This window comes from Leuciscus leuciscus (genome assembly GCF_965113295.1).
Source record: "Leuciscus leuciscus genome assembly, chromosome: 18".
Taxonomy (NCBI): Eukaryota; Metazoa; Chordata; class Actinopteri; order Cypriniformes; family Leuciscidae; genus Leuciscus; species Leuciscus leuciscus.
In genome coordinates, this window is record NC_138742.1 from 15,200,407 (window position 1) to 15,214,939 (window position 14,533).

At 37.3% G+C, this 14,533-nt stretch overlaps 1 protein-coding gene across 5 annotated transcripts in view; it reads left to right on the forward strand.

The window, feature by feature from the left end:
- Positions 1-14,074, forward strand: part of magi3a (membrane associated guanylate kinase, WW and PDZ domain containing 3a) — a 134,123-nt gene extending 120,049 nt beyond the window's left edge. For 4 of the 5 annotated variants that reach the window (XM_082145382.1, XM_082145384.1, XM_082145385.1 and 1 more), the window contains 11 exons: positions 844-875; positions 1,527-1,716; positions 1,825-1,919; positions 2,008-2,200; positions 3,108-3,305; positions 4,378-4,563; positions 4,766-4,862; positions 5,388-5,493; positions 5,981-6,118; positions 6,921-7,059; positions 11,803-14,074. In XM_082145382.1, coding sequence (XP_082001508.1) covers positions 844-875; positions 1,527-1,716; positions 1,825-1,919; positions 2,008-2,200; positions 3,108-3,305; positions 4,378-4,563; positions 4,766-4,862; positions 5,388-5,493; positions 5,981-6,118; positions 6,921-7,059; positions 11,803-12,572 — 2,144 coding nt within the window. In that variant the 3' untranslated portion in view covers positions 12,573-14,074. The remainder of the gene's footprint in view (positions 1-843; positions 876-1,526; positions 1,717-1,824; positions 1,920-2,007; positions 2,201-3,107; positions 3,306-4,377; positions 4,564-4,765; positions 4,863-5,387; positions 5,494-5,980; positions 6,119-6,920; positions 7,060-11,802) is intronic. The other variant, XM_082145383.1, reaches the window with a different exon arrangement.
- The last annotated feature ends 459 nt before the right edge of the window (positions 14,075-14,533 follow it).

The window sequence follows — 14,533 nt, forward strand, 5'->3', positions numbered from 1 at the left end:
TTTAATATTTTTTTTATATATTCCTCTACACTGCCATTCAAAAGTTTGGGGTCAGAAAGATTTTTTTAATGCTATTTTAATATATTTAAAAATGTAATTTATTCCTATGATGGCAAAGCTGAATTCTCAGCATCATTACTCCAGTCTTGTCAGTGTCACATGATCCTTCAGAAATCATTCTAACATGCTGATTTGCTGCTCAAGAAACATTTCTTCTTCATATCAATGTTTAAAAAAATTAAGCTGCTTAAGGATTTGTTGATAAACATACATTTCAAAAGAACAGCATTTGAAATAGAAGTCTTTTTAAATTTATAAATGTCTTTACTGTCACTTTTGATCAATTTAATGATGATTAAAAGTATTATTTTCCTTCACAAAAACAAAAACAACTACTAACCCCAAATGTTTGAACCGTAGTGTATGTTTTGTTGTTCACATGGACACAGATGTTGACATGATTTAATATTTTGCAAACCTCTTGATATTGGTATTAATGGTAAAGTTTGCAAAAAAAAATTTATGTTAAAATACTTAGTATACAGTTTTTGCAGTAAGTAAGCAATTTGTTGGCTGATTACTATTGAAAACATGCTCTGTTTGTTTGAGCATCCCGACAGCAACATCTATCTGTTTCTTACACAAACTATCTGTTTATCAGATCAATGACAGACAAAAATGACACACTCCACATTCAAAGGTATTAAATGTAATAAATAAACTGATGAATTGCGTTTTTTCCAGCAATAAACGGCCCTGACTAATTATTTAGTCTCGGAACGTTCTTTTCCAACTGTACTTGCTCATTCTCATTTCCCTCTTTATATCTGTTTGTGCCTGCAGGTCAGACATCTCCCGTGAAGTCTCTGAAACCTGTAAGTTCAGCTAAATGTCTTTTAATTACTCAATTTTGGGGATTTAATTCAGACACACTGGGGAATTTTGATGAAATGAAGATGAAGCAGGATGAATTATTTATCGGCCTTGTTCTCGGTTTTTCAGCAAAGCGAGTTCCTTGCGGTCGTACATTATTCACAGAGCAAGTGCCAAACGCTATAATGTTATTTTAAGAGCAGGATATGGCGAATCACTTCGAGGCAAACAGTTTCTGCAGAGAACATCTCTGCTGAGTCAACAGGCCCCTCAGGAGCGCTTCCTAGTGGGCTTCTCTCACAAGTGTTTCTCACACAGGCTCAAATGTTGATTATTAATTTCAGTGCTGTTTGTATAGCATTGTATTCAACACGGATATAAACGGTGTGAGTCATAAAGGCACGTTTGAGTGACTCCATGACAAATAATGAAGATTCATGCTTGTTTGGTACATAATCATGCAGATATTCCGATCAATACATCACATTTTCAATAAATAGGCGGTTTCTTTATCCTTTAAAGCATTTTACATAACAGCCTAATAATATTAATTAGAAATGCCAGGGTTTAGGATAGTACTTAAGAGTGTTATTCACTGTAGTGCTGGAACGTTGATGAATGCTTGGGTAATGTTTGTCCATCTGTTCATTTAGCTCGCCTCAGCTATTCCCATTACCCAGAAACAGGACATTTCCACCAGCTCCATCAGTACTGAAACTCCCAGTCCGGCTGAGCCTGCGCCCCAGACTCTCCCCTTCCCTCCACATGCCATCCGCTCCAGCTCGCCAAAACTGGACCCATCTGAGCTCTACCTCAAGTCTAAAGCCATGCTGGACAGCAAACGTGAGTTCTACCTTGACATTTGTTGTGGTCATGTGAGACAGAATTGTTGTTTACACCACAATATTTATGTCTGACAGCTAACTTTGCTGTTTTTTTGTTTTTTTTCAGCCTCCAACACTAAAGAGCTGGACGTGTTTATCAAGAGGAACCAGGAGACTGGATTCGGGTTCAGAGTGCTGGGTGGAGAAGGACCGGATCAGCCAGTGAGCGTTGACATGCTTCACAGTGATTCGTCACCATATTGTCACAACAGAAAATGATGTGACCTTTAACCACACCATCTCTCTTTAGGTGTACATTGGTGCCATCGTTCCTCTGGGTGCCGCAGAGAAGGATGGGCGTCTGCGGGCTGGAGATGAGCTCATCTGTATTGACGGCGTTCCTGTCAAAGGCAAATCTCACAAACAAGTTCTGGAGCTCATGACCAACGCTGCCCGCAACGGGCAGGTGATGTTGACCGTGCGCAGAAAGCTCACCCATCCAGGTTTGTACCCCCCTATATGATCAGTGCATGCCTGCGTTTATTTCCTGACTGCTGTAGACGTCCTCCAGAGGTTTCAGTGATACCCAGCACTCATGTCTGGAACACGATCCACTCCCTGTGAGGAATTAGCGTTTCGCTCCATTAGTTCTGAGTGAAAGGCCGAGTTGAGCTATAAAATAATAACCACAAAATCAAAATTTATTGACCAGTGTTTTCAGTCAAAGCAGAGGACTCTTTATGTGCTGCAAACAGAACAATGACTCAGAAGCGCTGAGTAACCATAAAAGAACAGCACACACTGGGTAATTTGGGGGGGGAAAAACTTCAATTATGAAGTCATTATGAAATTTGGCTTTGTGCCTCATGGCAGTTTTTTTCAACACTTTCATAAATGTTCTTTTTCAGTTTTGTTAAATCACACAGGGATTTTGTTCGTTTGTTTTAATTCATGTTGAGCATTGTAAGAGGGTTTTTTTGTGCCTATAGTTCCTTCACAAATCATCGAGGCCAGATGACATCAACTTAGTTTTGCAGAATGGATGTAAATTACAAATTGTGTTAAGCAGGACTAAGTGTACAGTGTTATTAGTTGCTTAGCCTTAGAGAATAATCAAATTACCCCAAATCATTTTATAAACAATTCAAGAGGTTGAAGACAAACACCAGTAATTATCATTAGAAAAGCTTAATCTGGCTTTGGCGAGTATTTAAAAGAGAATTACTCACCAGCGACCATTTACTTTATATAACTCTAAAAATGATCCGCACAACATAATTGTTGGCTAAATTTATACATGGTACAGTACCAGTGTTGTTATTGTTAAATAAAGCAATACAAAAATTACTTGAAATGTGTCTGAAATCAAATCTTTGTACATTTAAACATTGAATATTGTATGTGCTTGAGCAGACAGAGAGGATGATGATGGAGGACAACCTCAGGCTCCACAAGCTCCAGCGCTGGTCAACGGCTCACCCAAACCCCCCCACATCGAGGTGTCCGGCCACGGCCACCCTCAGCCCTACGAAGTCACTCTTCAGCGCAAGGACAACGAGGGCTTCGGATTTGTCATCCTCACCTCTAAAAACAAGCCTCCGCCTGGAGGTTAGAAATGACTTTCAAAGCTGTTCTCCATTAGTCTCTCCTTCTCACCCCACCCCATTTCTTGAGCTTTTTGCTTCTTTGCTGTCAGCTTTAGATGTGCAACTACAGACTCATAACATTGTTGAAAATGTGGCTGAAATTTACATTATGTCTTTCATCCAGTCGCTTGAAGGTGTGATATGCTGTACAATGCAATTACAATAATAAAATCAAAGCTAGCTTATCTATGAAGTATAACAGTAATAAACCCAGAGCTTATTCAGATCTAATGGCTATTATTATTAGCTCTGAATAAGGGAAAACGCTGTGAACATTTGTAGGATGAAGTTATGCTGCAAGGTTGAAAATTATGGGTGAAATATAAGCACAATTTGAAATAAATCTTTTCTATTTTAATGTTTTAAAAAGTGATTTTTTTTTTTTTTCTGTGATGGCAAAGCTGAATTTTCAGCATCATTACTCCAATCTTCAGTGTCACATGATCCTTCAGAAATAATTCTAATATGATCTGATTTGCTGCTCAAGAGACATTCTTTATTATTATTATTATCAACGCTGAATACGGTTGAGCTGCTTATTTTTGTGGAAACCGCGATACATTTCTTTTCAGGATTCTTTGAATAGAAAGTTCAAAAGAACCACATTTATTTGAACTAGAAATCTTTTGTAACATTTTAAATGCCTTTTTAAATGCCCTGTCACTTCTGATCATTTTAAAGCGTCCTTGCTGAATAAAATAAGTGATTTCTTTCAATAAAGATCGTACTGACCCCAAACGTTTAAACGGTAGTGTATACAAATATATTTTAGTTTAGTTTGAGAAAGTATTTGAACATTGAAAAATTGCATTATATATACACTGGCATGGTCATTTCATAGTATATCTATATTCTATTCTATATTCATAGTATTTCTCCTGATCATGTGACACAGCATAATCAGACTGCTGTTTCTGGAGTTTTTGAAAGCACTTCTCAGTGGTTTATAACCATCTCAGATCTTGTTGTTCTTGTAGTCTGTCAGTATGTCTAAGATGTATAAATGAAATAACCATTGATCCCTCTGTCCCCAGTTATCCCTCATAAGATTGGCCGCATCATAGACGGCAGTCCCACAGACCGCTGCGGTCGGCTAAAAGTGGGCGACCGTATCTCTGCTGTGAATGGCCAGTCCATTGTTGAGCTGTCACACAATGACATTGTGCAGCTCATCAAAGAAGCTGGAAACACTGTTGCCCTCACCGTCGTGCCTGAGGAGGGTAAGCTTTTGCGAAAATATAGTTATTTTTGTAAACAGTGAGCTAGTAGAAGGAAACTATAGATTGCTTTTCTTTTTTTTTTTTTTTTGTAACAGAAAGTTGTTGAAGCATTTGACTTAGAAGTTTGAAACTGAAACTTGGGATGGAGTTGTGTGTGTATATGTGTTTTTCTGCCACACTGATAATCCTATTTATTTTTCAGAACACAGCGGACCTCCGTCAGGCACTAGTTCAGCCAAGCAGAGCCCAGCCTCTCAGCACAGAGCCGTGGGACAGCAGCCTGCCAACCGAGATGACAGGTACAAGCTCCATCCCGACGGACAGTTCACTCATAACACAATCATTACAGTCAACACACAAACCTTTTAGTCCACAGTTCGATTTTAAAGTTCCTACCCACCCCATTTAAATCCTTCCATTTACAATGACCTCTTTCTATTTCTCTTCTGTCAAGAACGCTCACTACCTCTCTTTTCATTTCAAGCCCAAGCACATGGTCCAGGTCATCCTTTTCAGCACAGAAATTGAGTAGTCTTGTTGTGAACTCGCTCCACAGTCAAGGCTCAGATAAAATGGGCAGCCACTGTTGAAGCTTTTACCCACACTTAAGACCGACAAAAGAATGTAATGAGCTCGGCAGACCATTGACGTCTGGAACAGAGACCCTCAGCCTCTTTGTAGGAATTACAATTTTGCTGCACATTCTCATGAACAAAAACTCTATTAGCTGTGAATAACGTGACGTTGGATGAACGGAGATGCTTTTATTTTGCTCACCAGTTCATGTAATGGCCTAAAGCAGCCTTTAATTGTGTGTCATATAGGAATGGCATCGAGACGGAGGAGAGGAAAGACACCATGGCCCGAGCGGAGTACAAATCCCTGCCTCGGGGTGAGACGGGTACTGTCATCACCTCAGGACCAAAGCAGGTGAGATTTAAATGAGACGGCTGCAGTGCTCGGAGTAATAATTCCTGTTAGGCTCGCAGTAATAGAGTTTAACGATTATTATGCAACCGATGTAAGTACTTAATTTTCATGCAGCCCATGTTTTATGAAGATTAAATTACATTTAAAACTTTGAGATGGAAGCATTTGTCACCTCAAGCTTTCTCACTATAGGCTACAGTAACTTTATGAGCAATGAAATGGAGGAAATGTTTGCAAAATAAGTCATATATAATGATAAAGACTGAGCTGAGATATGCAAATCAAGTGTCATTTCTCATTAGCGCTGACAGGTGTGGAAGAGTAGTTTGCTTTTGCACTCAGAACAGAATGTTTTTGATGAAAGCAAGAAATGTGTGATATTATATTTGCAGTTTAGTGACTTTACACTGCAGTTATATGTAATGTGAACAGTCTTGAAGTTAAATTTAGATTGCTTATTTTGATATGCCAAAACATTGCTTTTCAGGGCTGTTATCCCGTGGAGTTAGAGAGAGGACAGAGAGGTTTTGGCTTTAGTCTGCGAGGAGGGAAGGAATATAACATGGGCCTCTTCATCCTCAGACTAGCTGAGGACGGTCCCGCACTGAAAGATAGCAGGATACACGTGAGTTCTAACAACCATATCAGATTCTTACATTAATACATGACAAATCCTACAGTGATTGCACAATGTTTTACATATTTATATCAAATAGAATAATACACTACTGTTCAAAAGTTTGGGGTTATTTAAATGTTTTAAATGTTTGTGAATCTTATGCTCACAAAGGTTGCATTTATTTATGCATATAAATAAATAATATTTATTTATTTTACACCACAGTAAAAACTGTAATATTGTGAAATATTATTTCAATTTAAAATAATTGTTTTCAATTGTAATCCATTTTAAAATGAACTTGTTGTTTTAATTTATTCCTGTGATGTCCAAGCTGAATTTTCAGTCTTCAGTGTCACATGATCCTTTGGAAAAATTATTTGAATATGCTGATTTGGTGCTCAAGAAACATTTATTATTACAATCAATGTTGAAAACAGTTAGTTGTGGAAACCATGATGCATTTTCTTTAGGATTCTGTGATGAATAAAAAGTTCAGATCAACCGTGTTTATTTGAAATAGAAATGTTTTTAATACAACATTATAATAAATGTAATAAAAAATCTTACTGACACTTTTAAACGGTAGTGTATATTTTATATAAAACAAAATATACAAATATATCTTTTTTAAATTATTATTATTTTAACATAGTACAATTACATTAAAATACAAATAAAATACAAATATTATTGTTAATATTTTCTAACATAAAACATTATTATATTATATTATATATTGTTACATCTAAGAAAATCAGTGGTTGTTGTTGAAATGACAGAATACTCTGTGTGTGTGACCTCACAGGTGGGAGATCAGATCGTGGAGATCAACGGTGAACCCACGCAGGGCATTACACACACACGGGCCATCGAGCTCATCCAGGCCGGGGGCAATAAAGTGCTGCTGCTTTTGAGGCCCGGACTGGGCCTGGTGCCTGATCATAGTGAGTCTATTTAATACCTGACCTTTCACAGATAATCACTCAAACAATACAGGTCTTACTGCCAAAGAAAAGAAAAAAACACAGACATAGCTGAGAGATGTTCTCCGTAACAAACCGCCTCTTTAAGTTTGTTCAGAAGTGCAGAAGCGCTAATTTGAATTCCATCCGCTTCATGAACCGAGAAAAATCAGTTCTCTGAAGCCTGCCTTCGCCTCTGAGAAACAAATCATTTCTGAAGATGGGTTTGTTTTCTGCTGCTGTTTCAAAAGCCATTGAAAATGTATTTTGACGGTTACCTTTTCTCAGCATAGTGTTTTCTAAAGCTACTTCATTCTACATCAGTACTCTTGTTCAAAACATTATCATGAAAATGGACTCATATAGAGTATAACAAAAGTGGATTTATTGAAATACTAAAATCATCATCACACTTACCTTTATATTGTCTAAACATTGCATGCATATTGATCAACAACAGAATTAAAGCTGCAGTCCGTAACTTTTTTGGGTTAAAAATTATCCAAAATAAAATTGAGCAAGTACATACCGGTAACCAGCCAGTGTTCAAAACTATCTGCTTGCCGTAGCTTGATTTTAAACGGTAAGCTTGTAATAATGTTTTTAATTCCAGTGGTACTGGTGGATCTCCGCGGGAAATTCGAGCATGTCTTTGTGTCATTACGTCACATCTGTAGACCTAAAGGAGGAGTCTCGGCTGGTAGGCTATATTGCGTGTGAGGATGTTGGAGGTGGAGATTTATAGCCTTTTCTCACAGCACTTGATATAATTAAACTTATCAATTTGATGGCGGATCCAGAAAGGTTCAAACGACAATCACCAGTGACAACTGGAGATTCACCCGTTGTAAATTGCAAAAGACTTCGGACTTTGGAGTGGTTACAGAAAAAAAGAGACTGCAACCGGGCCCATGTGAAAACAAGGATATATCGGAAGTAGGGCTGGGATAAACGATTATTTTTGAAACGATTAATCTAGCGATTATTTTTTCGATGCATCGATTAATCTAACGATTAATTTTTCCGGACCGATTCGATTATCGATTATCTCCCCATTAATTGACTACTAACAATTTATACATGTTGATTTACATATCTGAATGAAAAAACATGAATTCCTTAACATTGCAATATATGTTTATTGCTCTTAAAATTACAAAATAAAAGACTATAGGCTACAAGTGCAAAGTAATGCATTCTTAGTCAGAGATAGCATTCAATAAAACCTTGAAGCCTTGAAAACACATAGCTTACTGAAACAAGCTTACTGAACACATAGGGCCTAGCTTACTGAAAAAAAGTTCTTTCAGATGAAAATAACAACAACTTGATGACTAGCCTTCAATAAAAAAATAAAAAAGGTCACCCAAAATACTTGTTTAGAGCAACTGAAAGAATACAGTAACCAATGTAAACTTGAGGGCTTTAAGCTAATACAGAGAGTGCTTTTCCAACAAAAAATAAATAAAAATTAACAGTGGGAGCCAGCAGCCTGTCATGGAGAAAAAAAAAATCTCCGAATGCTCCACGTGAAACTTTGGTGTTCCGCCCTTTTTCTATCGTGTCTAATGATTTTGGTTAATATGCACGAGGGAGAGAGAGAGCAAGCAGCGCTCGTGTTGTTTGAAGAGTGCGCGCGCGCGGCCGGGGCTCTCTCTCGTACGCGCCCCAGCAGTCATTCTATTCTACATCACTCACCGATCAAATAAGGCTTTGACAGCCGCCAAAAAAAAGATCAATGCAGAAAAACCCCTGGATTGGTTATATAACGTTGGACAGAATGTTGATCCGGCCATCGCGTATATTCAGCGCACATAAGGTAAACGTTTTGCAAACGTTTTTTAGAGAAATAAAAACAGGTCGACGAATCGATGCGCATATTTTGCGTCGACGTATTTTTTGCGTCGACGTCATCGATGACCTCGACACGTTGTCCCAGCCCTAATCGGAAGGGCATTAAATGTAGTCACGCAATGCTGATGTTGTTAACAGTAACAATTTGAGAACAAAGTATAATTTGCACGGTTTGACGTAATATGATAAGCGATCCGGTGAAAATCTTTATGTTGGTCATACTTCCAAAAAGTAGAATCTGTGATTCTGAATGACAGTCTCTACACCGGCGCGGTGACTGACAGCCGCACATTCTCCTCAAAACATTGGATTCATCCACGCTGTGCCGTGCCGAGGCACAACCCATGTAAAGTTGATAATTCCGTGAATAACTGCAATTGCAGATTGCGAACAGAGATGGCGACAAAGAGGAAAAACTACGGACTGCAGCTTTAAGTACACAATTTGAACTCCATAATCAGTGAATGAGGCCCATTGAGTGATTTGGGGGTCATATGCATGTTATGTCAGATCTTCCTATCTTCACGCATTGCATCTCTCAAATGCTGTCACTCTTGCTTCCTGTCTCTATTTTTGCTCATTTCTTTCTCTCTGTCTGGGCACTGTTCTATGCACCCTTCTCTGTCTCTCTGTTCCTTGTTTAGGTCTGAACTCTTCCTCCTCCACACTGTGCTTCCACATGAAACCAGAGCTTCACTAAAGGCTTCTCTGCTTTTCTTGGTCTGTCCCTTATAACTTTGGTAAACTTTGCATTCCTCCTCTATGCCTATTCTGTGTATGTGCAGTTCTACTTTTCTTTTCTTTTCCTTTGCCTTGATATGAACATTTTGCTTTTGAAGGTCACTAAATGAAAAAAGGCATTGTCAGTGATCACAATTCTACTGAGATATTAGTTTTCAAGATCATTTATTGCTTTATAAACGTAGTGATAATTGGCCATTTGTCATCATCTATTGAATTTTTGTTCACGTTTTTAACATAAATTTAGCTTTCTGTTCAATGCAGATTTGCATAAGAATGGTTAATAAAGGATTTACAATACAACTTTTTTATATTAAGTAACTGTATACTATTTGGAACTGAAAAAATCAAGACAAATCATGATCGGTGTTATTTTAGTTTATACTATAGTATTATTAATCTTTTTATTTTTATATTGAGTTTTCATTTTAGTTTGTTTTTAGTCATTTTATTGTTTTATTTTTAAATTATTTATATATATATATATATATATATAATATATTAGCTTTAATCTCGAGTTAAAGTTTTTCATTTAATATTTGTATTATATTATTTCAGCTTTTATTATGGTTTTAGTTAACGATAACAACGCTGATCATGATTAGTTATTTTAATCTGTGACAGCCCTTCTATTTGTAAGGTGTCACTTTACACGTCATAATTTAAGCAAAACTGAAGTCTTTCCAAGAACTCCTTAGTGTATGCAAGCCCTTAGCAATGAGTACTGCTCTGGAATGATGCATCCTGGGTCAATTTTAGAGACCAGACAGTTAAATGGCAAAGAAATTGAAACCCATGTCAGGAGCCACCAGCTTGGTTTAATTTCTGGCTCTTGTTACCTCACGTCTGACGGCGTGACATTTTATCTTGAGAGAAAATTGCAACGTCTTCCATGACTGACTCGTTCTCATAGCTGGTTTCAACTGCTTGATATGTGTCACTGTATCTGGAGGCCAAAAGCCACTGAAGACTGGAAATGTTGACACTTTAATTGAGAATGTCTCTGCTGGAATGCATTTCAGAAGATAGGTTAATTATGTTCAGTCTATCAGTTGTATTCTGCAGATTTACAAAATCCAATTCGCAAAGTTTAAAAGTGCGCTCCGTCATTTTTCCCTCATTAAAAAAGTTTTACAAAAAGAAATGAGGAGAACCTTTGAAAAATACATTTAAAATCTTGTACATCAGCTCTAGCCTAATAAGTTGTTTTATATTTGAGGACCGCCATATTGAGATCACATGACCAGCTAAATATGAATCACTTTATCTGTGTATCATCCCTGTTATTAGACACTTCCTTTTGTGGACTAAATTAATCATGGCTGACTAAGAATAGGGAATTTCTGCAAGGGAATCAGAATCTGCAAACTTGTTTTTGCGTAACGCTGCACCCACACCACTAGATTTCAATGCAACGCAACAAATAGAAAATACACCTTTTTTTTCTTTTCTTTTTTTTTTTTTTTACAAAATATAAGAAACTGAATATGAGGTTGATTTAAAAAAGGTTTAGCAGGAATTGCAGACAAAATAATAAGATAAAAAATAAATACATACGTTCAAAAGTTTGTATTCAAAAATGTTTTTTAACGAAGTTCCTATGCTTTTATAACACTGCATTTATTTGATCCAAAATACAGTAAAAACCGTAACATTATTACAATATAAATTGTTTTCTATTTTAATACATTTTAAAATGAATTTATCCTGTGATGGCAAAGCTGAATTTTTAGCACCTTTACTCCAGTTTTCAGTGTCACATGATCCTTCCGAAATGAGTCTAATTTTCTGATTTGGTATTAAAACATTTCTTATAACTAAACTATCAATGTTGAAACATTTTACTGGATTCTTAGATCAATAGAAAGTTAAAAGAACAGTATTTATTTAAAAGATAAATCTTTTGTAGCATTATTAATGCCTTACTGTCACTTTTGATCAACGTAATGCATCCAGCATCCTTGCTAAATAAAAGTAGTAATTTCTTTAAAAAAATATCTTACTGACCGCTTTCTCTGGAACTGTGGACTGTAAGGCGAGAGGAAAGGCGGAGTCTTTTTTTCTGTTACACTACAGACTAAGCGCACCTTTAAAATACATTGTAATTTTCATGTTTTGTATTTGTTTCAGACATTAAGGATATGACAGGTCCATCTGCAAACTCTCCAAGATATTCTGCATCCAGTGAGACATCGACACCAGCATCTCCATCCCTCATCTCGCGCTCCCCTGAGGTCAATCCCGAGGAGCTCCTCCTCCTCGACCCGATGGCCACTTCTCACGGGCAACTTTACCAACATTACAGAGACACCAAACAGCAAACTAGAAAGAGTGACCCAAGCATGCCTCATGACAACAATGACAATTTTACAATTCCCCGAAGACTGGATGGAAAAGAGCGCTCACGCAGCCCAAAAAAGACTCTATACATGGACAACAGGAATGAACCTAGTGAACGGGAACCTCGATCCACTAGCCCCAGGAAGACCAAGATGGAGAGTGTTGGGATCAGACAGGAAGTGCCTCAAAAGGCCACTGATGGATTGAAGCCTACCTCTGGAAGGAGACACAAAGACGAAGACGCTATGCACAAGCAGGACAAGGAATCAGGAGAGACCAGACCTGGTGTCTCAAGAGGTGGCAGTGACAAACACCAGAGAGACAAGACAGCAGAACCTCAGCGGGCTCCCGTACAGGCTCAGAAAGAGCCCGAGAGCGGAACCCTCAACCGAAAGGACCATAGAGGACGAGACCGGTCTCGAGGGGAAGAGGAAGACAGGAGTGCCCCTCTAGAGACTCCCCACGATGGGAACCCTACCACCAAGAAAGCCCCTATAACCCCAGGCCCCTGGAAGGTCCCCAGCTCCGCAAGGATTCCGCCTCCGGTGCATGGAGTCTAATGCGTTTGGGAGCAGTTATCGATGTGAATCACTGTGTATTATTATTATTTTTGTATGATTATCACCATCTACACTGATAACGTGCAGCGTTCGCTTGTGTCCACCAATAATAAGAGCGTCAATTTGTGTGTGCCAATCAGACTGCAGCTAGACTCGTCCATGTCTCCTTGCTCCTGTGATGATAACATGAAGGATGCTTTTCTGTGAAGGTTTAAAAAAAAAAAAAAGTGTCTATTGTTATGTATTAATTCTCCATCTTTGATTTGCCGCATGTCCTTACAACGACTTCCAATGATGCAACTGTCCTCAAGATCCAAGTGACTTTGTGTAGGCTTTGCATTAATCAGCTTTGCTGTGAATTTTTGACATATTCATCTTTAAAAGACCAGAAACTTGTGGTTAAGTATATTGTTTACTACCTGTGTGTTCATGAAGATGCATATGTAATTTATTGAAATGAATATGATGATATACAGTACACATATACATGTATAGAGGTATAGGTATTTGTATCCATTCTGAGCCAGGTCACTTATTAGTGTTCCAGCTTGCTGAAACTACTTTCGGCCTCCTAACAAACATATTTTTTCACAGTTTATCTCGGTTGAGCATTTGAAAGGTGTGTGCATTTGGAAGCAAATGTTTGCTCGTATCATTAGAAGGTGAAGCAGAACTGGGAAATTCAGATATATTTTTGCATACTATCCAATCTAACATATATTTTTTCTTACTTTTTGCACATTTCACTCGATCAAATGATTTGTACTGCATTGTTATCCCAATATTGGGACTTCCTATTCATTTAAAGTGTCTTTGCGCATCTGTATCTTTCAGATCGTCCTTTTAAATGTCAAGATGCTGTCTTATATCCAAGGGAAATGTAGCGCAGAATTATGTATCAAATATGGTGGATGTTATTCATCAAGTTCTTAAGCCTCAAACAATTGGCACAAGGATTCAAATGTACTCAAGATATAACATTAATGCTGTCCAATATCTTTTTTCATGACAGTATTTTTGAAATACCATAAAAATCGATTGTTCTATATGGGCAGAGCAGACAACAGTCAAACATTACATATGCTACAGTGACTGAGTGCTTCTATGTTTTGTCATGATGAAAAATGTGAATACTTTCTAAATATGGTTTATGATTGCTTCTTGATCATTAATCTCAACCCTTTTGTAGCTTGTTTCAGTGCATCTCATGTCATGAGGTTGTATGTATGATACTGTGGCCTTGCATTGCTTTACCTTACACAAAAAAGCCTTGTGGTCTCTACATTGTGGTAGTTGTAAATGTTTTTAAAAATACAATGTACAGCACCTGTATAAAACTCGCCTTCGTGAGGGGAAAACAAGGAAAAAAAATCTATAAATCGCTCCATTATTTTTTTAAGTAATTGAGAGTATGAGCATATAAATAGAGAGAGTGGTCAAAGAAATTAATCTGGTCATGACCTTCTGTTCATGCACTGATGAATAAAGATTTACTGAAAACATTTCTTTTTTATGCCTCTTGTGATCCATTAAGTGTCTGATTTCCTACATTATGAAATATGAAAGTGGAGTGAAAGTGCCCATTTGATTTCATTGCATTTAAGCAATAAAAATGTTTTGTTCACACAAAAGCAAAAGTGATGGAAAGTCCAATTCAACATCCATGAAAAGGTTCTTTTGAACAGTTCATATCAAAGAACCAATTCAAGACCGATTCAGTGATTCCTTTGTCTTGTAATCACGTGGTCCCATCCCAGCATACTGATGCTGTTACTAAAAAAAAAAAAATCCCGTTTTTATTTGTTTATTGCCGTTTGTATTCAGTCTGTTGCAGCCATGATTTAAAAAAAAAAAAACATTTTATTTAGAACCTATTTTTGCTTTTACATTTAAATGCTAAAATGATCTGTAAAGCTTTATAGATTTTAAAGCTGTATTTATTCAAACCAATTCTGTTGATA